Here is a 24,535-nt window from a genome sequence, read left to right as displayed (position 1 = left end):
TGGAAAGAGGTGGACTGAATTTGCTGTAATATAATTTAAAAACCATTGTCTATCATCTTACCAAAATTTCACTTTTTGCTCACTTTTTCTGATTAATCTGATGTGCAGTTTCCAAAAATCTGATGACTCATCCTCATTGGGGTCCTGAAACAGAAAACATCCAATTATTATCATGGGACTTTTGTCAAACACTGTTCACTGATGTCCTTGTTCTAAATTGCTCTCTTTTTTAGGCTCTTCATCTAAATGCTCACTTTTCTTTTTCAACTGTAGCCTTTTTGTTTGTTTTTTAGAGGTTTCATAAGTTTTTCAGACTGCTACCAAATCCTTGCTGCTGCTGCAGTTTATGCCATCTCTGTTACTATGGTTGCTCATCTATATAAAATGAATCTGACAGTGCAGGAGTTGTGCCACTTACACTAGATTATACAGTATATAGAAATCTACAAGGTGCCTAGCTTCAACAACACTGTGAGGGCTTGTTTGGTTCAAATAATGGATGTTCTTTATATGTAAAAGACACTGCAGATCAGAGGAAGATTGCTAATAAGATAGCTTCTTGCGCTAGATTAACCTGATATGTTGACAGGTATTTTCCCTGTTGGTCTGATCATTCATTTACCTACTTGCCTGCCTATGTATGGGACCAATTTTAATTAAATAAGTATATCTATTTTCTCTCACTTTATCCCATGCTTCCATTTCTTTCCCTCCCTTCCTCCTTCAGGTTTTTTCTTTTTCACGAGATATTATTTTGAGTAGCGTTACCTCGATTTACAGTGAGAGAGGTGGACAGATTTAGACAGACAAAACTACAGGGGGAGTCATAGAGGGCTAAGTGGCCTTTCGTTACCCCCAGGGAATGCTCCGTTGGCGTCCATGGGTGCTTTTTGTCCAGAGCTTTCACCGTGATTAGAGCCTTTGAGTTGACAATTCACTTAAGACCTTCTTTCTTTCTCCCTCCTGCTCCATCTTTCTCTCACAAGACAACCGCTTTCCTCCACCCACTATCCCCTTGCTCTCTCACACACTCTCTCAGGGTATATTACCTGCTCATGTAATGCAGTTAAGCTCAGCTAGAAGTCTTTCCTTGTAATACCACTTAATTCCCCATGTGGCAGCGGTGGTAAATGCAAGAGAGACAGAGGATAGAGTGGTGACCAGTGGTGATGGAGGAGGGGGGTGAGACAGGGAATGAATGAGAAGAGAGGAATGCATGGGGAGATGAGATGAGAGAAGAGGAGTGGGAAAGGTACCATCTCCACCAGTGTGGCTTGGTTGGCCTTAGCCATCAACCCAGTGTGATACTGGCTTTGATTGCTGAAGATCAGCTTGCTTCTGTCTGACAATCTAATGTGAAAGAAGGGAGATTTTGTAAGGGCAATAAAATTTGAAGCTTGGAGTGGGAAGTGAAATATGAAGGAAGCTCCATTTAGATTAGCTGTGGCATTCCTGACAACTGAAAGTCTTAATGTTGAGCGTCTTGCTGGGAAAATGCAATGCAGTGTGTCTTAACGTCAGGGTACCCTGTGCCAAATTTCAGAAAGCTACACTGATTCAGTTACAGTCATATGATATGTCTGCAAAGCTATACAATGCAGCGTAAAACTCAAACTCTGATTATTTTAAGGGATTGTTGAATATAGTATCTGACAAGATTGGTATTAAATGCTGATGCCGTGCTGCCTTAAATACATTGATAAGTTACAAAATTAGATAATAGTTCCTTTCTTTCATCCGACTTAACTGAAGTATTTGGATGTTCAATCAGTTGATGGAGTGGCAGAAAATTAGTGCAAAAAATTAAATAATTGAATAAATAAATAAGCAATTTTAAGATAGAATATCAACGTTTTTCTTATTGTTTCTAATGTCTACTGTCAGTGATACTACTACTACTACTTTTCAATTTGTCCTCAGAGTGACAGATCGGTGGACAGTGATGGCAGTGATTTCATCTTTACCTTGTAAAGGTGATGGTAGTGGGGGTCAACATGATCGTAATGGTGGGGGTGCAGGTGGACTTGGGGGGGTCTGAATGGCGCTGGAAACAAGTGTGTCAGTAGTGATGATGACTGGGTTTTTTCTTAATACTGAGGAAATGTACCAGGGGTGGATTAGGAACTTTGATGAGCCTCTTGGTTATCAAAGAGACAGAGAGTTGACAAATGCTGAGCCCACTGATCTTAATTTTTTTCCTAAGTGACTATTTGTTATTAAACTAACAGATATGCACACCAGTTCTTGGCCTGAAAGGGCATGAGGTCTACATGGACAGTTATTACACATCACCAGCTATAGCAGATGAATTGGCAGATAATGACACCAGCCAAGTTGCCTCTGAGAAAGGGAGAGGATCCTGTGTTTTTGAGGAACAATAAACTGTTGGCTTGTGCATGGTATGACACAAGGTGTGTCATAACACATGTTCAGAAAAGGATCAGTTAAGGAAAGTCCTACTGCTTACAACAGTTTAATGGAAGGAATAGATGCGGCTGATCAAAGAATGAAGACATACCTCTTTCCACACCCATCCAGGAAGTGGCACAGGAGAGTCTTCAGTGCAGTTCTTAGTGTCAGTGTGGTCAATTCTCTCATCATCTACTGCAGGGTAACTTCAGGTCAAGCCAAACCTCTGAAGTGCTTCCTTCAGGACATTGTGACAGGCCTACTTGACAGCTGTGCTAAGAGGGACAGCAACAAAGGAGGTAGGCCTTCCATTCAGTGGGGAGGAATGCCACAGAGGCTTACCAAACGCCACTGCCTTCACAACAGGCCGGACTGTGTTGTGTGCTCAGACCGCTCCCGCCCTATGGGGATGGGGGGTGCAGTCAGGGTGGGGTTGGTCTGTGTGCTGTACCTTGAGAGGTACCACACTCTGAAGAACTTCAAACTGTGCCATCTGGATATGGAAGAACAGAGACATAGATTTCCCAGTTGTTTGCTGACCTTTTACAGATTTTCAAGTTGTTTTAATGTGAATAAAATGACAGGAGGAAAACGTGAAAAGGTCATAACTTGAAATAGCTCTTGTCAGAGTTGTGTAGATGAATTGAGAAAAGGATCACAAAATGAGGGAAAAAAAGTGTTCAAAATCTAATATTCTCCTAAAACTATGTAATCCAAGATGGCTGCCACTCAGCGATGACTTTCATAAACTCTCTTCTACAGCTTCCCTTCATCTCTAACCACTTTAAAGCGGCAGCCTTTTGAAATCTTGTCAAAATATAAGGTGTTCTTAAAAAAATAATAATAATAAAAGAGTTTGGGAGGTAAGGGCACCAATGAGAACGGTGCCAAATAGAGCTGCAACTGTGCTTTTTGAGGCGCTTGTTTTCTAAATGGTTACGATTATGGTGATAATGATAAAAATGCTGGTCACAGAATGTTAAGTGTCAGTTACCAGGGGACTCAGGACACAGACGCAGGGTCGTTTGGATTCCAAGAGGTTTTTTATTATTCAACGAACCACACAGAGCACAGCAAGGCAGGGCGATCTCCCGGCAGAGCAAAAGAACGGGCTATGGAAAACCTGAGCGCTCTCCTCAGCAACTATGGTGGAGGAGGAGCGCAGCTATGAAAGTTACAAAACATAAATCTATCCAAACTGGGAGGAAAACAGAAAAGCTATGAACACTTCACAAAACAAAGACATGCTATCCCAACGAGGCGGATTGAAACAAAAAACGCAATCTATACAAAACAGAGGCACTATGAAACTTTACCGATAAACCTAAAACTCTCCTTTAACGGAGACAACTAGGCTATAAAACTTACAGTGTTAATAAATAAACTAAGGCTAGGGATAAGAATAATTTACAAAACAAGGTAGCACTGCAGGAGGATCGCTCACTGCAGGCTCGTGGAACTATGGATCGAGGAGACTATGGTTCAAGACAAATGTCTGGCAATGATGCTCATGGGGAGAGACAACTTACTGGCACAAGACAAGGGAGACTATTTGAACATGAGGGACCAAGGGGAACAGGTGGAAACACCTGGGAATCAGGGAAGACAATGAGACGCTTGACACGGGAGGAAGGGCAAGATACGTGAAACGAGAGGAGAAGGTCAGTGCTTTCAAAATAAAACAGGAAATGACGAGACAAGACGAGACATGGAACAGAACATAAACCGTGACAGTTAAGTAAAAAGGGCCTTTTTTTGATTGTTTTCTAGGAGTTTATACTTTGGTCTTTGAAATTGAAAATACAGCTTTGATAAGTACATTTTAAATGAGAATCAAATAAACATAGTTTTTTGTAACTTTCTATATGTTTTTTAATGTTTTGAGTTTCATTTGCAGTTTAAAGTACAGGTCCTTAAGATGGATTTTAAGAAGATGTCAGCAGATGTTTTATCACTTCACATTTTCATAAGCTCAGTTTCTGGTGCTCTAATGCCCGTTTGGGAATTATTAACATAATTCCTGTAATAGGATTTGAAATGTTTTGATTAAAAAACACAACAACTGTTAAATGTATCTATATACTACTTTACTCTGGACTTCCTTGGGTTTCCAGTGATCAGTTTGACTATAAAAAGCAGAACAAACTAAAAAAAATACTGAAAAACAGCAGAACTGGTTTCCGAATGAGATTCCTAATATGTCTTATTTAAAAAAAAATCTTTTGGCAGAAGTAGGAAAGATGAAGGGAGGCGATCAGAGAATAAGTAAAAGAAGAAAAGTAAACAAAATGAAGGAAGGAAGGGAATGTATAGGGAGAAGAAAGAGAAGAAGTAGGGGTTTACAGTGCTTCTGGGTTAGTGCTCCAAAACGGAGAGCTAAAATCATTTCGGCTCAGATGAGGCTCTGGCCACTGCCAGGATGCCCTGGGATATCTGCCCTGCTCATCTGCCTCTCCAGTGAAACGCCTGCACATGGGAAGCCTTCGGGCAACACGCACACACTCCATCAGACACACATGTAAATACACAAACACTAACTGATTTGAAACACATACAGGCACTGCTGTATCACATATGCACACATTGTTTGGCTTCTCATGGTGAGTTTGTGGAACTGCATTTTGTTTCAGCTGACACTTCGTCTTTTAAACTCTTAAGTCAGAACATTTTAGTGTACTTGCTGTAAAATCATCATGGGTCTTGACTTGGCTTGTCATTCTTGGCAAATACTTGAGTTTTTTAGATTAAGAAGGAATCAATGGAAAAAAATCAATGGAATCAATGGAATGGAAAAAAAAAAGTCCAATCAAAGTCAGTGACACACTTTCACACACATTCTGTGATTAGTTGTACTAGAGGAAAATTTCCAAAATTATTCAAGTTTTTGACTGATTTAAAAAAATAATTCAATCCATGGGATATAGTTTATTTTCTTGTTCCAAGGCGTTAATTATGAGATAAAAACCAAAATGCCTCTTGACCAGTCATAGCAACAAAACCAATGACATGGTGCTGTGCAGCATGCCTTAAAGGCAGTCTTTTGTACAGTATCATCAAATCAATCAAATTTGATCACTCTAGATTAATATTGAGATTAGCCCAGTCTGGACAGGGTGGAAATCTAAATGGGAGTGGGGCAATATGCATTATGTCAGGGCAAATGAAACACAAACTCTCTGTAGTGTCTGATTTAAATGATTGTTGCAATGCATACAGATATTATGCTGGAGGCATAAAACTGTCTGTCATTGCTGAATCACATCAGACATTAAAAGCTACAGCCCTACTTAAGTTGCACTAAAATTCAGCCCATCAAGAAGATGTGATTAGACAAGCTTATACCAACAATTATCTCTGCTGAATGGAGATCATAGCCGAGCTGCTTTACTGTTTTATTTACCCTTTGTTTTTAGAGCCCTCTTCCCTTATCCCATCCATGCTAAGTCAAGTCAAATTGTATTGCGCACCTCATAGGTCACGCAGAAGTTTTAGATAGAGTATCAGCTCTTCGTCAGATAAATGTGGCATTCAATTTATGTAGAATAAACTATATAGAAAGCACATTTTTATGACACACAAAAGAGTCTAGAGTCAAGAGAGTGTGTTAGTCTTACCAAAACCAGACTATTAAAATGCATAAAGACATGTTAGTTTGACCAATATTGTTCAAAATCAAGCTTCTCAAAATTGCAGTAGCACACACAGACAATGCAGTTGGGGCACGCTTGCATGTATATACTCTACTCAACTAGACTCAGATGGACCATGGTGCTCTGCAAATGCACCAAAGTGCATCTTTTTGTAAACAAAAGTAAGAAGTAAAGTCTAACTGTATATTAATACAGCTGATTTCCCACTAAAGCTGCCATCATTCACACATTTATCTGTTTATGTTGTCAGACAGCTAAACGCACCAGAAATTGTGATTGAAAATCAACCCATTGAGACTAACTGACATCTCACAGCCACTTTAAACATTGCCAGACTGTCACTCTGCTCTACTAAAATACAGATTTAATAACCAAATGTGACAAAATCTACATTAAAGAAACTTAAAGACATCTGTGTGGGGAATTCAGCTAGGCTTACCTGTACGATGATCAGCTACAGGAAGCAGCAGAACATTTTGATGATTTCTCACAGTTTTCAACGTTGCCACATTGGACAAACTTCGGTGTGGCTACCGGGCATGTATGCAGGGACAACTAAACTGTGCTGATTGTGATAAGAGTGAGAGATAATTTTCATGATTTATATGAAGTTTTTACCTGCAATGCGCATCATTGGCATTTCTCAGCAATCACTGACTAGCACGTGGATGTGTTAAACACATTTTGGCTAACATTACTTGTGAGTTAACTAAAACTCCACTGTCAAATTGAGAATCCGACCCTCCGTAGCGCTGTCTTTGAAAGCCAAACAGATCTAACTCCCTTATGTTTTCCTCTTCACCTTTCCATTTGGTTCCTGCAATCTCACCTCTGTATTATTTCTTCCTCCTTCTCCTCCCTTTTCCCTTTAGCACCTCTTCACTGAGATAGAAAATCTGGTTCTCATGTTTAAGGCATCAGTGCAGTCACTGGGCAGACTCCTTGATGCTCTTCAGCCCCCACTCCCTTCTTCCTTCTCTGAATTTTGAGGTTTTTGTTTTATAAATCCCTTTCATACTCTAAGCCCTACACTAATGTACTGCAAAGGCATAAACTCATTTAAGTCGCACATGCTATCTCCTGACTCTATACACTCTAATGTGTTCCATGTTTCTTTTAAAGTCCCGTGTAAATATTACTGGTTCACAGAATCAGAGGGTCAAATAGAAAAAAAAAATAAAATCAAAAGATAAAATTGACTTTGCAAAAGAGATCTGAAACTTTGGAGAAATCCTGAGTAAAATCTATAAAAGTGAATACACACATTTAGTACTGAACAAATATATTTTCTTAAAAGGTCTTACCCTCAAGATACGCATTTAGTTTCCTTGGTTGCCATGACAATAGCTGATCTTTACATTTCTTTGCTTCATCGTGTTTGTTGTAGAAATGAGTTGGACCATTGTCAGAAAACCAAATCATCAGTTTAATGCTGTTACATTAAACTGAATTTATGTGGGTATTGCAAACATTTTGATCTGTCACACAAGAGAAAGCGTGCATGAAATTACAAAACATCCACACAGCTTGTTGGTTGTTGGCAGTTTTTTGAGGTAACATGAAAGAAATGGATCTGACTAAGAAACTGAACACATTATGTACTTGCATTGGGGAGTGGTCCTGGCAGCCACACTTTGAGTGCATAATTTCAAGTATTGATCAAATTTAAACATAAGATTTATTAAAAATTTATTTTAAAAAAATCCTCTCAATATATTTATTTACTAGCAAATTGGTAAAGTGAGCAAAAATGTTAATGGGTTTGACTCATACTGGATATTGTCACCTGGTGCCTGATTACAGAGGACCTCCCCCAGGTGGAATGCAACCATCATTAATCAGCTGCAGCTAAGTTTGCTTATAAGTTTAATGTTAAACCAGGTACTACTGGTCATTACCCACATGATTTTGAATTCAGTTTTTAGAACTTTTCTGAGTAAGAATTCATATTCCACTGTGCTTAAGGAGACCGTGCTAAATGATCAGCAGCAGTGTCCTTTAGTTTATGAAATGACTGCATATACAGTATCATGACCTGACGTGTAGAGCAGCTCCAGAAAAAACAAATGAGCAGACGCAGCTTTGGGTTTCGGCTTAGGTGTGTTCTTGGCCTCCAATAGTGCATTTGTTTGAAGATGGGGCTAGTTTTAGAGGACATTCTTTTTTTTCAATAACTGATTTCAAATAGGTTGACATGAAAATAACAAGTCAGTTAAAATTTGTTTTGTTGGAATCATCAGAGTCATGCAGTACAGACTGATCTTTTAAATTTGAGATGGCATAGATAAGGATAGTTGATATAAATCAGCTGATTAGAATTGGGTGTTATTGTATGTAAGATAAAACAGTCTTTCTTCCTTCCTTCCATTTCATCCACCCCCCATCTTCTGTTTCTCCCTTGTCCTAATTATTCATATGCATCACCATTGAAGAAACTAGATAGCTTGCTGCAGGTGACACCCTGTAATTTGATGTCTCTGCCTTTTGCCAGCGAAGTTGAGAGATGTAATAGTGGTGGTCCTCTACACTGTGTGTTTGTGTATAAGTGTGTGTGGCGTAATCTGGGGTTTTCACATGGCCCCGTGCCACTCTCTGTATGCCAATCACTGAGTGAAGCTCTGCAGAGCTTGTTTCTGCCAGCTAAACCCCACACCTCCATGCTCGGATGTCTTTTAGCTACACATCAGACCCTCCCTTTGTTTCTGTCTCTCCCCACATCTCATTCCCCTTTCTCTCATTCAATTTTTCCTCCTCTCTGTAATTCTGCCTTGCTGTATTTCTCTCTCACTCCTTCTCTTTCTCTGTCCATACTAAATTCAACTCTCCTCCTGTAACCCTCACTTCCTTTATTTTTTCTTTTCTCCAAATTTGCACTCTGTACTGACAATGGTTGCGCACCAGATGTAATTTCATCAAGTGTGCACTCTCTACCTCTTTTTGTTGTCCACAAGAAGTGCATGGCATGATGGGCTAGGTGTTGAATGCAGCCAGTTCATGACAGTGTTGTCAAGCTTGGTGCATTTGGCTTGACTACAATTAAAGGGTATTGTTACATTCACTCAACAACAAGAATACTTGCTTAGTCCAACTAAATCTTTTCCCACCAAGCAGAATGACTCTTTAGAAAAGAAAAAAACAAACCTTTGACTTGGATTTCTTTTCTTTTCTAACTTAACATTTGAATTGAACATAAATACTGAATGCGCAACACTTTTCTGGTTTCATAAACATAATGAAATATTGACTTGGTTGTCATATTTTGCTCCTCTGATTAATAATTGAAGGCCTACTGCTTTTGTGATATTTATTTGGATCCTTGGAGGAAGCAGGCAGTGAACACTTTCCTGAAACATTGTAGTGCTTTTACTCACATGATGCAGCAATGTCCTGCATAAAGAGTGTGGTCATCTTTAAGTCTTTGGACTTCTCCTTGAACCACTTCCTACAGACTGGCTGCTGGTTTGGGAGTTGCTTTTCAGTTAATCTTTTACCAGAGAAGGTCCAACTAGCTTATCCTATAGCAGGTCATATAAGTGTCCCTCCTCCATCCTGCTGGCACCTAACTGGAAGTGGCGACCTGTGTTTCGTTTATCTACTCCATCAAGCCACTCTCCCTCTCAAGCCGAGTTACACAGAACATATAATAAGAATGGCGTCCAAAACCAAAACCTAGTAAGATAATATCATTTGTCTGTTGTTTTGTGCAAAATGACAGGAACCTCAAAGCTTAATCAATAAATATGTGTATTTATTCTATCCTGCCCAATGCTTTTTAAACTCCTGATTGTAACCGTTATTGTATAGAAATATGAGGAATCACAAGTGAGAGTGAAGTGTAAAAGTGATGGGATTGTGGAAAGGTTTTGGTCTCAAATGTGGATTGTTTATCAGCGAAGTCAGAGGACTAACACCTCCACCCATCTCCTCCAACCTCCTTATAGGTGTTTGTAGTTTAATCGAGTGTTTAACCTGTACACCACCACCATGAAGTGAGACAAATGAGCGTTGATGTTGATGAGTGAGAGGTGAGAAGTCAGCATCATGATGTCGCGATCTGAGAATGTTATTAAAAGAAAACTGTTATGGGTTAGAATTAATGTACATACTAACATCCAGTATTACAAAATATATGATTAGAAAGTTACAAAAACGTACACGTTTTTATAGCCATCGCTGTTCCCATCATGTCTTGCTAACTGCCTGTAAGATTGTAAAGTTTTTGTGAGACTGGACTAGAAAGTTGGCCTCTCTTGTTCAATGCATACCAAGGCCATGCTCTATGATGTCACCCCGACTGTGGTCCTGTCCTCTTTTAACAGCAAGCACCAGCAGATGAGGTATGAGAAAAGAGAAATGCTGACAGACAGATAGAGAACAGATAAAAACATGAATTTGTCTTAAAGCTTTATGACAAAATGTCAGACAGACAGGGAGGCGGAGAAACACTCAGACAGTTACAGGGACAGTTAGACAGGCAGTCAGCCCTGGCATTTTGTAGCAGATAAGTAAGCTATCAGAGGAGGGGGATAAATAGCAGAGTAAAGATTGGTCCCGGCCCCCTCAGAGAGGAGCGGGGGGCCACAATGCAGGCGTGGTGGGCAGATAGCCCCCTGCTCTCATTATACTCTGCCTAATCCAAAACGATGTTTACTCAGAGAGAGGGAGAGGGAGAGAAGAGCCACGCTTATCGAAGCCCTGCACAGTCCTCTACGTGTGTCTGCAAGTGTATGTTTGTGTGCATGTGTGGGTGTGTGCTAGTGAGTGCGTGCTAAAATGAGCCTATTTCAATGGAAAAAAGGATCAGGAGTGTCTCCAAGGCGGACTCTGTTGGCTAGAATGTCGATGCTTATCACACACTGCCTGGCTCTTCTGGTGAAAGGCGAATAGGCTATCTAAACTGCCTATTCACAGCTTGTGTATTTACCATTCCAGCAAGGCAGAGTGATCGTTTCGTAATTACTATTAATATTAACTTGCTGCTATTAATAGTTCCTGCTTTTCTAAAGTCTTACCAAATCTTTGTTTTTATCAGGGGATGAAAGTCCTTAAAGACAATAAATCATTTTGCCTTTTCGATTTTGAAATGCTTGGAAATTAATCAATAATATTTGTTCTTTTTGCTCTTTATCCCTGTTGACTTGACGCTTTTCTGCTTCCAAACACTTGACTGCAGTTGGCACTCGCTTTATAGATTGCATGATGATTCCTAAAATGCTGAAGAACCCTTTTCTTTTTCTTACTGTTGAATTAATTTTGTGCTGGTTATTTAGTATAGTCTGAAGGTTGATCTAACATGCTCTAAAACAAACAAACAAATAAATAAATAAATGCAAAATTCAAGAAAACTCAGAACAAGAAGGAACATATGCACACACACATATATATATGTATGTGTGTGTGTGTATATGTCTTTTCTTGTAGATGTAGCATGAACAAAATTTGTCTTGTATGACAATAATGGACCTGATTCTAAGACAACAAAATCACAAAACTCTAAAATGATGAACTGTGGCATGATTCATTAGTTTGTGGACTGCTGTTTTAAAGCCTTAAGTTGGCATACTGTTGGGTTTTGAAGCTCAAAATTGCAATTAAGTGATGAAACCATTTGCATATCACACACTGAGGCCCATCAATAACAATGCATGATTTACAGTTGTTTACAGATGTTGTTACAGGACAAATAAGTTATAGAGACCAAAACGTTGGTTTTACACAGCCGCGGTGCATTTTAACACAGGAGTCTTGCTTTTTCTCAACAGACTGAATCAGAAATCAAATCAAACGAGGTCCTTGGGAATTAGCTTTATACCTTTTAAAGAGTTGTGCAACTTTATATTTGTTGATATTTTTGTTTTATTTCCTGCATATGTCTATGTGTGTTCCCATCAACTGCTTAAACACATGCTTTGTAATCAAATACTGGGTGATAATATATTCAGAAGGTTTTTCCTTAAATACAGCAGTTTGTACAAACAGACTTTTATCATTTTTGTCATTCAACATCAAATTACAGTCCAATCAGCTTAAGTGCTACCCTTTATGAAGCATCATTCTTAAACTATCTTTTTGTCACATTATAACCTCTTAACTACAGCTGGTAATACAAATCAGCACTCTCAATGCTCACTTTTCTGTCGAGGCCGTCAACTTCGAAAATCCATTTGAAGGTGGAGAACCTCTGAATGTCAGTAACCCATTCATATTTTTGAAGTACACTGTGTAAGTGTTGCAGGCCATAACCTGGATAGATGGATGCATCAGACCTTTAGAAGTAATCTGCCTTGTGATATAGCACCTCATGGATTCCCTGGTGACGTCCCAGTAATATAGCTAATGTTATGTTTGTACAAAAATGGTTGAAACAAGTGAGCAAAGTGTCCTAAGAGGTTGATTGTTGTCTGAAACTATTTTGGATGTTACACTATACATGATTTTAGGAACAAACAAAGATCATTTTAATGACTTTGTACAAAGTAGCTGTTCTACTGAAATTCCTTCTCTACAAAAACGTCTACAGACTCATTTTCTATGTAACTTGCAACCAAAGTGAGGCAGTGGAGGCACCACATGCAAGCAAGACAACGTTGGGTGTTCAATATTTTCTGACTGCTTATTAGTCAGCTGTAGCAGCTCCCTTGCAGATGTTCATAATAATTCCATCACCAGTAAAACAGCAATATAAGCTGCCCATCTGTTATGTTTCCAGGAAAGACTTTTAGGAACTGGAGCCACTATATGAAATTCCATGTCGCACTACAATTTCATCACACGCTGTAAGTCTGTACGACTTCACACAGGAAGTCATTAAGATGATACAAAAGGATAAGACACCTGCTCTAACCACAGATGGACAGACATCTTTGGCATCGAATAAAACCAAAGAATTGTGATATATTTCAGTTTTGTTCAAATTGTTTTTTTGGAACAAGTGACAGTTGGATTGTAAACACACTCACATAACCTTTCTCAGATATGCTCATACCTTTTCCTACACTCACAGACACACATGCACACAGCTAGGTGGTCTTATGAACTGTGTATACACTGTCTAGGCCGGCTGGGGTAATCCTGGCCTCCACTAAAGTAGCCGTGTGAGAGGACAGATTGTCAGTTGATCATGGCTAGCCGAGAGCCTTATCCCTTATTGGATCGGCCATGGAGGAGGCTTAGGAATTATCTGAGGCCTCACTTAATGTGGAGATGGATCACCACCAGAGAGCTACAGAGCCTGAAAACACGCTGGGCCTGAGGGGAGAGCAATACACTGCGTATAAGCGAGTAACAGAGAGGTGTGTGTTGCTGTGCATCCATATGCAGTTGTGATAGAGGTATGTGTGTGCGCGCACACAGAAACATCACGGCCCACTTAACCCCATCTTGACATTGCTCTCCCACTTCCTCTTTGATATTTGTCTATTTTTTTGCATCCATTCCCCTCCTCCTACTCCTACTGTCACTCCCAGAACTCCTCTTCTGCCTCTCTCTGCTCTTCTTTCTTGTCATTCCTCTTCTTTTCCTCCTCATTCAATATATTTCATTCTCCTCTATTATTTTTTTCTAGACAATTTGTTAGACTTTACTTCTCTCCTTTATTCCCCATCTCTTGTACTTATTCCACAAGAGAATTGCCCTGTCACTCCTTTTACTCTATTTAAAACTTCTCCCCATTCTACTCTTTCACACTAGTGATATTTTCCATTTTTTCCATGCTGTAGCCTTAAAGTTGTTGTTTTTTTTCTGCAGGAAACCTGACAGAGGAAGATAAAAGAAGGCCAAAAACTAACTATTTTGCAGAGATAAAAGAAACAAAGTTGATCTCTTGATCAATGTCTCTTGTCTTGTTAGAGCAGCTGACATGAGTACGGCGTATTAAGTTGTAAAGCAAACACAGCAGTCATCAAGTCCATCATAAACTGAGCTTCATGATGGTAAAAGCACAGTTGTCAGAGACAATATGCACCCTCTCTGACCTTCAGGAGACCACTTATCTTTTGACACTTGGACTACATGAAGAGTCCTTCAATTTTGTAAACATTTTAACAATCTGAAAAGCAATGTTGCTTTCACGCACACGTTAACTTAAGCATCTTTCTATCTTCTAAATTAAAGTATTTGGGCTCTTTTTAATTAAGTCTTGGTGCTGAGAACAGAGTAACAGCCTCAGCTCAAGTTATTTTAGCTTAACTTGGCTTAGTTAGTGAGATAGTATAATATTACCTGCCTGAATCCCCTTTAGGTACTCGAAATAGCCCTTTAGCTAATTCTTTCTCTGCTCTTGGCTCCCTTGGCCTTTGAATGCCTTAGCATTCCTCCGAAAAATCAGGAGGACGTGTGCAGTGGGAAGAATGCCTGGGTCACCAGGGTAACATTCATAGCTTACTGCCACAATGGCCCAAGCAACGGGAAAAAAACTTAGAGGTGGAAGGATAATTCCATCCCAGTGCATGTGATTACTGACAGCTACTGAAGCCAGATTAGTGTTGCATTAAGTCTTGGAGTGGCCAGGGGTCAGCTCCAGGTAACCAGAATGTAGAGGAATCATGTATAGGACAGAAACATTTAAGAGTATATTCAGTTGGTGGCTGCAGCTAAAAGTTCTGGTTCAGCAGGTGTCCCAGCCCCAGTACTATTGAAATTATTATAAAACATATAGTTGTGGATGAGACATGTCTATCAGTCTCATTTCAAGCACATTATAAAGAGGACCCTGAATAGTACCTGCCTTTTCTTGATTAAAAAAAAAAATGTTTTTGCTGCAATGGCATGAGTAAAGACACAGGATCGAAATGTGTTTGCCAATAATAAAGCAAGCTAACCTCCTTGCGTATGTACGCACATTTTAAAACCATTTTCAGTCATTAGAAGCTTCTTTTGTGTGCCACAAGTTAAAATTACATACCCCAAAATGACCAGCCGCAGCACAGATTTGAGTTAACAATGTTTCTTGCACATAATCCAACAGTCACACATGCGACTTTAAGGATAGCACTGTTGACAAGGTTTAGTTCCTGGGACCAGCAACTACATTAAGCAGATACACAAATGCACACACACTCACACCTACACTGTTTCCTTTCCTCATCTAGTAATTGAAGGTGAGAAATAATTTCATTATCCTCAGGAAGAGTAATCTGCTCTCTGTTCCTGATCTCTTCATTTCCTACAGTGCACCTCGACCTGGGAGGCTCACACGCACGCACGCACACACACAAACACACAAAAAAACTTACAAGCAGGTACCACATACTGATCACACATGAAACCACATGCATACACATCACACACAAAGTTCTTATCACCCTGGGCTATTAATGTTATTGGAGTCGGAGATTATCCATCAGATTCGCATATGCTTTACAAAGCTTTATTACTTTGGGCTGTCTTTCTCTCTCTGTCACATGCTTACATAGGTTTACACACTTTTGCACACGCATTGGCACATAGCTTTATATAAAGAAAAGTTAATCCAGTCCAAGGACAGAAATGAGCCCTCAGTGGAGGATCTGCAAACACGACAAGCACTTCACTTTATTGTGACTGAACTAAACTAAACTACAGGGTGTTTGATTAACATATATAGATGTAGGTGATGTGTAGACACCTTTGAGAACAGTACTGTAAAGCTTTGTCCCATCCATCTTCAGGGTAAAATGATTAGATGCCTAATTAACCAAATAAACCAAATAAAAACCTTCATTTTCCTCTGCTTATATTGTTCAGTGTTGGATCACATGCAGTTTAATGTTACATTACCACCCTCTACTGTTCATCTGCCCAAGATGTTCTGGACGACCCCTCAAGTCAAGTGTCATTTGTTGACACAAAGGAGAGACGCTGATCTGTCATTTCATAGGGCAAAGGTGGGAGTTCTGAAGTCATTATGTTTAATGTGAACACGCAATCAAAAGGATAGGGGTCAAAGTTGAAGAAAGATTGAGGATGCATCAAAAGACAAATGTATTTTTATCACCATTAAAGGTTCCCGGCTAAATCCCATGCAGAAATGAAAGCACAGTGAGCTGTGGTACTCAGGAAGCTTTTCCCGTACAATGCTGCAATAAATATTCACTATGTTAAACATAGTCACCCTTAATAAAACGGTTTACACGTTTACACTTTTATTTTATTTATTTTACACAAATTACACCCGTTTCTGTAAATTGAATTATTTCTTACTTTTGATATTATTTCTTAATTCTTTAGCTGCCTACTTAATAATAATCTGTACCTGTATTGATAATGTATTGATAATAATCTTGTGTGAAAATGTTTGAGATAAGAGAGGGAATATCATTTGTGTTTTCCCTCATGCATGTCATATATCAGGATTAGTTAGTTAAGTTAATGGAGACACAGAGTCAAGTCAACTTTGGGAAGCCAGGAGATATTTAGAAAAAGCAAATAACTTCTATGGTGTTTGTTGATGGCAGAAAAAATTAATTAACAGCAGCCTTCACCTTTAAATGCAGAAAATGTCATATAAAGGAAAGCATTGATCTACATAACAGACAGTATCATTTGTGTTAGGATCCTATATACAGTATACAAGCACTGACCTGTGTGCCACTTGAGGATATAAAGTTTTCTATACTGTGTGACAAGCTCCTTGCTGACGAAGAATAATAGATGGAATTTAAAAATGTCACTGTGTTTCAGCCTTGTGGGTGTCTTCATGCTCTCTTGACACACAGTTGAGCTACTTAGGCTGTCATTGTATTTGTATATGTGTGTGTGCATGTACTGTCAGCGCAAGCTGTAGAAAGTTTTTTTTTTTCTTCTAGACGGGAAAACGAATATTTGGACATTTTATCAATAGGCATTATTAAATCCTGCTTGCTTGAGCTAATCTTGCCAAACCGGAGCGAGGGGAAGGGAGAGTTAGAGACAGAGTGAATAAGAGAGATAGACACAGGGAAGAAGAGCGAAAGAGCAGTGATGTCTGCCCCATGAGGTGATGAGAGACCGCCTGTAAGCCGCTTATTATATCGACTACCACCTTTTCTCTCTCCTCCTCCAACCCTCCCCAGTTTTCTCTTGTTACCTCACTCATTTTCTATCTCGTCTCACTCTCTCTCGCTTGCTTGCTTTCTCCAACTCATTCTACATCCACTCATTTTTTAAAAAAAAAAACGAAACTCCTGCATATAAACACACACAGATGCATGTGTGCACAAACACACACAGACTGCGCCAAAGCTAACCTTCTTGTTCAAAGCCAGAAGCAAAAAGCTGAAGTTTTATTCAAATGACTGTTTACTTCTTCTACTGCCAAGATGTGTGTATTTGTCTCTAGTTGTATATGTGTGTGCAAAGAATGAGGGGAAATAGTTCGGAGCATGCAAGTGTGCATGTCTTAGTGTGTGTTACACGCACGGCAGAAGGAGAAGGGCTGACAGTAGGTGATAAGCCAGACAGGCCTGCACGCTGTGATTATCACCCACCGGACCCGCTGTCTCACACACATTCTCTCATACACACACTTGCATACACAATGGCCAATGAGAGTGTGTTGCAAGGATTTAGGATAGACAGACGGACGGGGAAACAGACAGAGAAGCCTTGGATCACAGGCAAGGTGGAAACCACAAGAGAAGCAAATGAACATAGGCTGGAAAATACAAAGCTTCCCATTATGTTCCGCTGAACATTCACTGCATTTATTCGGGTTTTAGATCAATATGAATGTCTTTTGATGGTTAAACACTTGGATCAAAACAGGTTGTCACACCAGAGATGATGATGTTTGTAAATAAAAAAAAATGAAATGTACCTACAGTCAGGCATTTTTAGTGACCGACTCCCTTTTGGTCTCTTTGATCTAGGTGTGTGGCCATCTGAGGAGGTAATGGCGCATTACTGTCTGCAGAAACATCACATGTTCAAGTGAGTTATTCCTTTCTCCTAATATGTTCACTCAATTTTCAATTGCATGGATCAGAATCTGCAAGATTTCAAATTGTTCTGCTAAGCATGTCAGGATATGTTATCTCATTTAGATTCTCTACACAAATAAGGTACTTTTGGTGTCAGTAAGATATTTTTGATCAAGACCTTCAAAGAGGTGATCTCACTTCTTTTTTTTCTCAGATGAAACCTGCCTGAATTACAGGAAGTTGCTTATGATACAAAAAAAGAAGAGGTCCATTAATCTGTCAGTTCAAACTTGATAAAAGCACACTGTTAAAAAAAATACTTTTTTTATTTTTTATTTAACGTCTTTAATAAATTTAAGGAAAAAAATGCAGGTTGGTGATGTTGAGTTCCTTTAGATTAAAACTGAATTAACATTTCAGTCTTCATTAAGAGTATATAATGTTTTACACATCAAAAACCTGTCAGCTCCACCACTTTTTTGACAATCCCCCTGATTTGAATCTGAGAGGGATCTGCAGTAAATGCTTGATGCACTTTTCTATGCTACGCTATGTTGTTACACGCTGCTCTTTTCCCGGCTGTTGTCTGCTGCGCGTCGGCCTGCCCTGTGGCAGGGCTGAAAAGCACCCAGGCACTTTTGATTTCCACTCAAGGTGGAACGTCACCCTTTGATTTCCTGTTTTAACATTCAAGAGGCGGGAGGCGAGGAAGAGAGGGTTATTGATCAGAGCAGCGTAGTGAAGGTCAGCATGAGAGGGAGGGAGGGGTAGGGGGTGAGGGGGGTTGAAAGAGGACAGGGGTAGAGATGGAGGGGTAGGGGAGATGAAAGGAGGAAGAGGATGGAGAGAGGGGTTGAATGAGCATGTGAGCTACGGGACTCTGAGTGTGTCTGTCTGTGTGTGTGTTGCTCAGATTTCCTGGTGATTGAGCTTGTGCTTCTCAATGTTCAGTATTCAGCTTTCAAGTTGATGGTTGAATTGATATTTTTCTACCTGCTGTGTTTACTGTTTGTGTATGTGCTTGTGTTTGTAGGGTAGTTTGTGTGTGGCAGTGCATATCTGTATCTGTGCACATCTACTTGTACAGCATGTGTGTGAATGTGTATATGTGTGAGTACTAAACTGCTAGTTTTGGCTCAGCAAAGTGAATCTGACCCCCACTTTCCTCGCTCTTCCTCTCTGTCTCTCAGGGGTGCCGTGTGTGAGTTAGGAGGAGGTATGACTTGTCTTGGTGGGCTCATGGTAAGTGAGACATACACTCCCAGATTTCTGCAGGAGAAGTGGCTTTGCTTCTCTAATGAAAAAAACCCTCGCCAATCAATACACGCACAGCATGGCTTCACAGTGTCCATACCTATCCAAACACTATGTTTCTTTTTGTGTGTCAGGGCGTGTATTTGTTTTAGCCTTCATGAGTATTTGCACGCAAACTATTTACTTAGAAGAAATGAATTGTCTTCTAGATCGAGATCTTCTAAATGTCACATTTTTTTTACTTTGTGCTTAGAAAAAATACTTTGTTTAATGGGTCCAAATTTATATCCAGTGCAAGCTCAAAGTTGGAATTCTCCCTCACATTTGACTCTATGAAAACCACCATCACAGAAACTACAGCACAGTTAAGCCGCGATCTATCTTCCACTTATTTGTTTGTTTTGATGACAAACTTACTCCCAATGATAAAAATTACGCCCTTTTGAGACATGAAATATAAAACATTAATAGCTTGATCAATCTATCAAAGTAATGATATTGAGAAATGTGGTCACATTACTTTTCTCTAATGTTTCTCATGGTGTCATTGATAGAGCCACAGAGTGCGTGATACATTTTCCATTTACATGAGATTGTACCCTACTTTAAGTGAGATGTATTACTAAAATCCTTTTAAAGTGACATTTTCTCACCTCATAACATTAACAATTCATATTAGCATGCCAAGCCCTCAATAGTTATGTAAAAGATAGTTGAGATGAACGACAGCCTCTTGAAATATCACTTTTTGGCTTGTTTAAGCTTATTTAACCATCAGTGCTATACTTGTGATGGTTTAAATGCATGGCACAATGTGGGCAGTGGATGGGAGCAGTTGAAAATATTGATTTATAATCACACAGACAGCAGAATCTTCAGCTGCAGCTCCACCACTTTTAAACACAGTTTCTCACATTCATTTAGTACAGCCACTTAAAAAGAGAACCAACATTGTGCCATAGCATATCAATATAGGTAAAACCACGGAGTGGGAAAGTTTGGACAATGCTGGTTTTTATTTATTTAGTAATTAATTGTATTAGCAAGTTATCTGTTGGATTCCTTTGAATAGTGTGACTATCTTTTAATGTGAGTGGAGCAGTTCAGATTTTTTCCGTTTTGAAAATGTCACCTTCATATTATTAGGTCCAACCTAGTGACATTGCCATTGCAAAATGTTATGGAAAAGCACCAGGCCGCTTTTTCAAATGTGACACCAACATGTTTTTTTGCCACCCGATCAACGGAAAGAAAGAGGCTTTAGATATACGAACAAGTTATCTTCAAGCCTGCCCACCATTGGCATGTTTCATACACACAAACACACACTCAGATACACTGCAGTCTTTCAGCTATAGGGTTTATTAGCCAGGGTCTTAAGGGCCCTTCCACATAGCAGGCGTTGGTGTCCCATCGATCTGTTAGATGGCATTCTGTGTGTGTGTGCGTGTGTGTGACAGCTGGGTTTTATCTCTTGGCAGTCAATACACCATGTTTTGACATTGGTGGCCTGAGATGGAATCCTTCCTTCACACCTCTCTTTCTATCCACCCTCCTTTGTCCGTCACTGACACCACTTTCACCACATTTTCTCTGGTTTTCGTTGAATGTTTTTACTTGTTGCATTTTGTTCCCCCATCCGTTCCACTTTTTTCCTCCTTCCTAAAGATTTAAATTGTATATCACACAGATGAGACACACATTTTTAATAAGATATATCGTAGGTATGACCAAACTACAGCTTAAAACTGCAAAGATCACCAAGAAAAAAAGGAGAAGAAGTAAGAAAAAAGCCAGCAAGGTCTGATTTACTAAGACTATATATTATATTATATTATATATATTCAAACAGTATTTGCACCTCAGTCTCCTAATAACAGTCTTTCTCACGTTGGAGCCATTTGATTCTGCCCCTTTGTAAACTACTACTTCATCTCACTTTCCAAAGCCTTTCTGGTAGAAAGCCCCGAGGGAAACTTCTCCCAATAGCCAAATAAATTAACAAATCAAGACTTAAATATCATGTGTTGCTCCTGAGTGATTGGTCCATCTACGCAATTAAACTGCAATTTTTCATCTTCACTCTGGAAATGGTCACATGCCATGATCCATATTAATGTTTGGTAGGAAAAACATTGAAATCTGATGTTTTTGATTCCAATCTCTTGTTATTTGAATGTGTTGAATATTTTAGAATAACTGTAATGCTTACAGTTAAAATTTCAAAGTAACATTTTTGGTTTGGATTCAGAAATCTGAAGGTGCATTAGATGGACTGCAATGAAATTCAGGTCAGACACAAATGTCCTGTTGTCAGGTCAAAGTTCCAGTTGAAAAAAATCATTCTCAGAGCTGCATTGTGAGTTTAGTGCTTATTATAAATCATTAGTTAGATTTGTTTTATAAATGTACTTCCTTCACAGAGATGAACTGTTCTCAAAGAGTAAACAACTTTTTTATAACCTGGCTGGCTACAGGCAGCTGCTCATGGATTATCAGGTTGGGCTCTTATTCTTTCAGCTGGATGCTCTGGTTCGGCCTGGAGGTCTCATTCCTCATTTGAGCAGATGGTGGGACATTCTGTTCAGCACTCAGTGAACCCCCTCACACACCCTTCAGGGTCTGAACATGTGCGCCTGACTGTGTGGACAATTGCATGTGTATGATCTACTAGTTTCAGAAAACTTATGCTGTTAAAGTCCGTACAGACCCCGAATCAACCATTTTCCATGATTCGCTTGGGCATAGCGACACAATAACTACTTGCACCTGTAGAAATAGTCACACACACACTCTTGAACAGAATCTGACAGCCCGACATGTACGTGCTGATATGAAAAAGGCACCAGCAAAGAAAAACCGAATGTTAAAAGATGAGGTTAAAATAGAGTACACACCACTCTATCTACATCTCCCTCACACACGTCGCAGTGTAAAAGCTCTTCCTTTATTCTCTTGTGTCCCTCCCTCTCTTTCTCTTCGTCTTTTGCAGTCTGCACTGCAAAGTTATATGAAGGGCATCAGGCAGGCCTGGCGAGCCGAGTGCAGAGTGACAGCGGCGAACGGAGTGATGGCTCGGCCTGATAAACACCCAGCGTCAAATGAAAAGGCTCTGCGCTTGCCATCATCCCCTGTCACAATGCAATTACTGAACAGAGTGATAGCAAGATAGCAGCCCCCACCGCTAGCCACAATGATAAAAGTATTGACTGATTTGATTGAATGATTAAAATAATGCAGACATAAAAATGGGGTGAAGATAGAGAGGAAAATGGCAGGCAGGAGAGGGAGCAATGGAGAGAGAGGGTAGGATGAGCCGAGCTACCATAAGTGAAGCTTTGTAGATATGGTTATGTCATTATTGTGTGTGTGCGTTCAGATGTTTGCTTCATCTAAGAGTGCTTTTGGTTTTGTTCTTTTGTTCTGTGTTGTTTCATTTTTCTGTCTCTTTCCTGTCTCTGGCTCTCAGGTTGCCATTTCTGCTGACGTGAAGGAAGTTCTGCTATCAGATGGGAATGAGAAGTCCATTCACAGTATCCTTTCATCGTCCTCTCTCCTCCTCTTTTATCTCTCCATCTTTGCTTCATTCCCCTAACTCGCTTTTATTCATCTGCAGTCACACAGATTTGTTTCTGCGAACACTTTTTCTGTTTCAGCCAGACAGTTTAGTGTTTTATTGTACATTACCTGAGATAAAATCACCCCTGAATGCATCCATGTGATGTAATGAACTCATTTTACAGATTATGTGAAATGTGAAGTTTTCAGATGCTTCAATTCAAATATACAACTCCTAATGGGATAAAATAACCACATGCACACTTTCTATTGAACATAGAATTTTTGTATATTCTTTTCATTCATTCTTTCTGTCCTTCTTTCTTTTAATAGTGGGCTCTGGATTAAAACTTTGCTTTTTGTGGATGAAGTGGTCTCATTGGTTCTATCGATCAGTGACCTCCAGCTTGCATTAGGGCAGTTTGCAGCTAGAATGAGAATTAACACCTCTAAGTCTGAGGCCATGGTTCTTGGGCAGAAAAAGGTAGATTGTCCACTTCAGCTTGTGGATGATTTGTTGCCTCATGTGAAGGATTTTCTGATATCTTGGGGCCTTGTTCTCAAGTGGGGGAAGAATGGAGCAGGAGATTGGTAGGAGGTTGAGGGCAGCTGCTGCATTGGTCTGTGATGGTTAGTGGTGAGAGCTGAGCCAAAAGGCGAAACAGTTGATCCACTGATCGATATACATTCTCACCCTCAACCTGTGGTCAAGAAATATGTGTAGTGACCCAAAGAATAAGATCAGGGATACAAGCAGTGGAAATAAACTTCCTCAGAAGGTTGTCTTGGCTAAAAATTCACAGTAGGATGAGGACCTCAGTCAAGAAGGAGCTGCTGCTGCTTCGCATTTATAGGAAATAGTTCTGGTGGTTTGAGCATCAGGATGCCTCTCAGGTGAGGTAGAATAAGCTGGAGAAACGAATGACCACAGTTACAGTAACAACACAAACCCTGTTTTGCCATTAAAAAAGGAAACCTACTTGTCTGGATTCACAGAAAAGGCATGGGTATGGATACTTTTGTGACCTGCATATTAGTTTACTCTCAGAGGAAATGATCTGGATAGGAAAGAGATATTTCAAATTGATAATCCTTAGTGCTTATCGTCCTGTTGTGTTTTTCAGCTTACAAATAACAAGCTGTGGTAACCTGTTGTCACAGCAATGTTTGGTTTGACATCACTGTCCTGATATGGTGTGGCAATATTATACATAGACAGGAAATGTTTTGTGGAGTGTAATTAAATTTGAGGGGAGTTAGAAGAAAGTCTCAAGACCAGAGTTTGTAAACACTGTGGGGCTGCAGTTGTTTTCCCCACATGCTTCTTATTCTCCTGGGGATAGTAAAGAAAACTAACCTACTCAGTCAAGTTCAGAAAAAGATTGTTGGCTTTGAAATACACTGCATGTTAATCCAATTGATACCGAAACGCTGCACATTGTTTCACTGTGTTTGCCTGCCGAGTAGAAAAGCTTCCCTCTGAGTAAATGTTTTGTAAAGGGGTCTTTACAACAAGGGGTCCAGCCTGCTTAGTGGATCTGATTTCATTTCTCAGGGTAGTCACCAAAGAAAATGTTTAGGTGTCAGCTGAAAAGTCAACCCCAATGAGCCGGACTGAACAAGAGGGTGGATAGATGAATTGTACACCCAAGTTTCATGCGTCAGCGTAAACAACAGAAACACCTCGCTGTTTATTCTGGTCCACTTTAACCTCGCCCCACACTACATCCTCAAAAGCTATTATAAATTCAAAACACCACCTGTCTAAAACTGTTTTACGATTATAAG

General features: G+C 39.7%; 1 protein-coding gene across 2 annotated transcripts in view; it reads left to right on the top strand.

Annotated features, from left to right (window-relative positions):
* camkmt (calmodulin-lysine N-methyltransferase) overlaps positions 1 to 24,535 on the top strand; it is a 116,081-nt gene that overhangs the window by 60,663 nt on the left and 30,883 nt on the right. For both annotated transcript variants that reach the window (XM_072390692.1, XM_072390691.1), the window contains 3 exons: positions 17,885 to 17,945; positions 19,126 to 19,177; positions 22,659 to 22,722. In XM_072390692.1, coding sequence (XP_072246793.1) covers positions 17,885 to 17,945; positions 19,126 to 19,177; positions 22,659 to 22,722 — 177 coding nt within the window. The remainder of the gene's footprint in view (positions 1 to 17,884; positions 17,946 to 19,125; positions 19,178 to 22,658; positions 22,723 to 24,535) is intronic.

This window comes from Leuresthes tenuis, unplaced genomic scaffold (assembly GCF_036924035.1).
Source record: "Leuresthes tenuis unplaced genomic scaffold, fLeuTen1.0.hap1 SCAF_8, whole genome shotgun sequence".
Taxonomy (NCBI): Eukaryota; Metazoa; Chordata; class Actinopteri; order Atheriniformes; family Atherinopsidae; genus Leuresthes; species Leuresthes tenuis.
The sequence above is the reverse complement of the archived record's forward strand: the minus strand, read 5'-3'. Positions and strand labels throughout refer to the sequence as shown.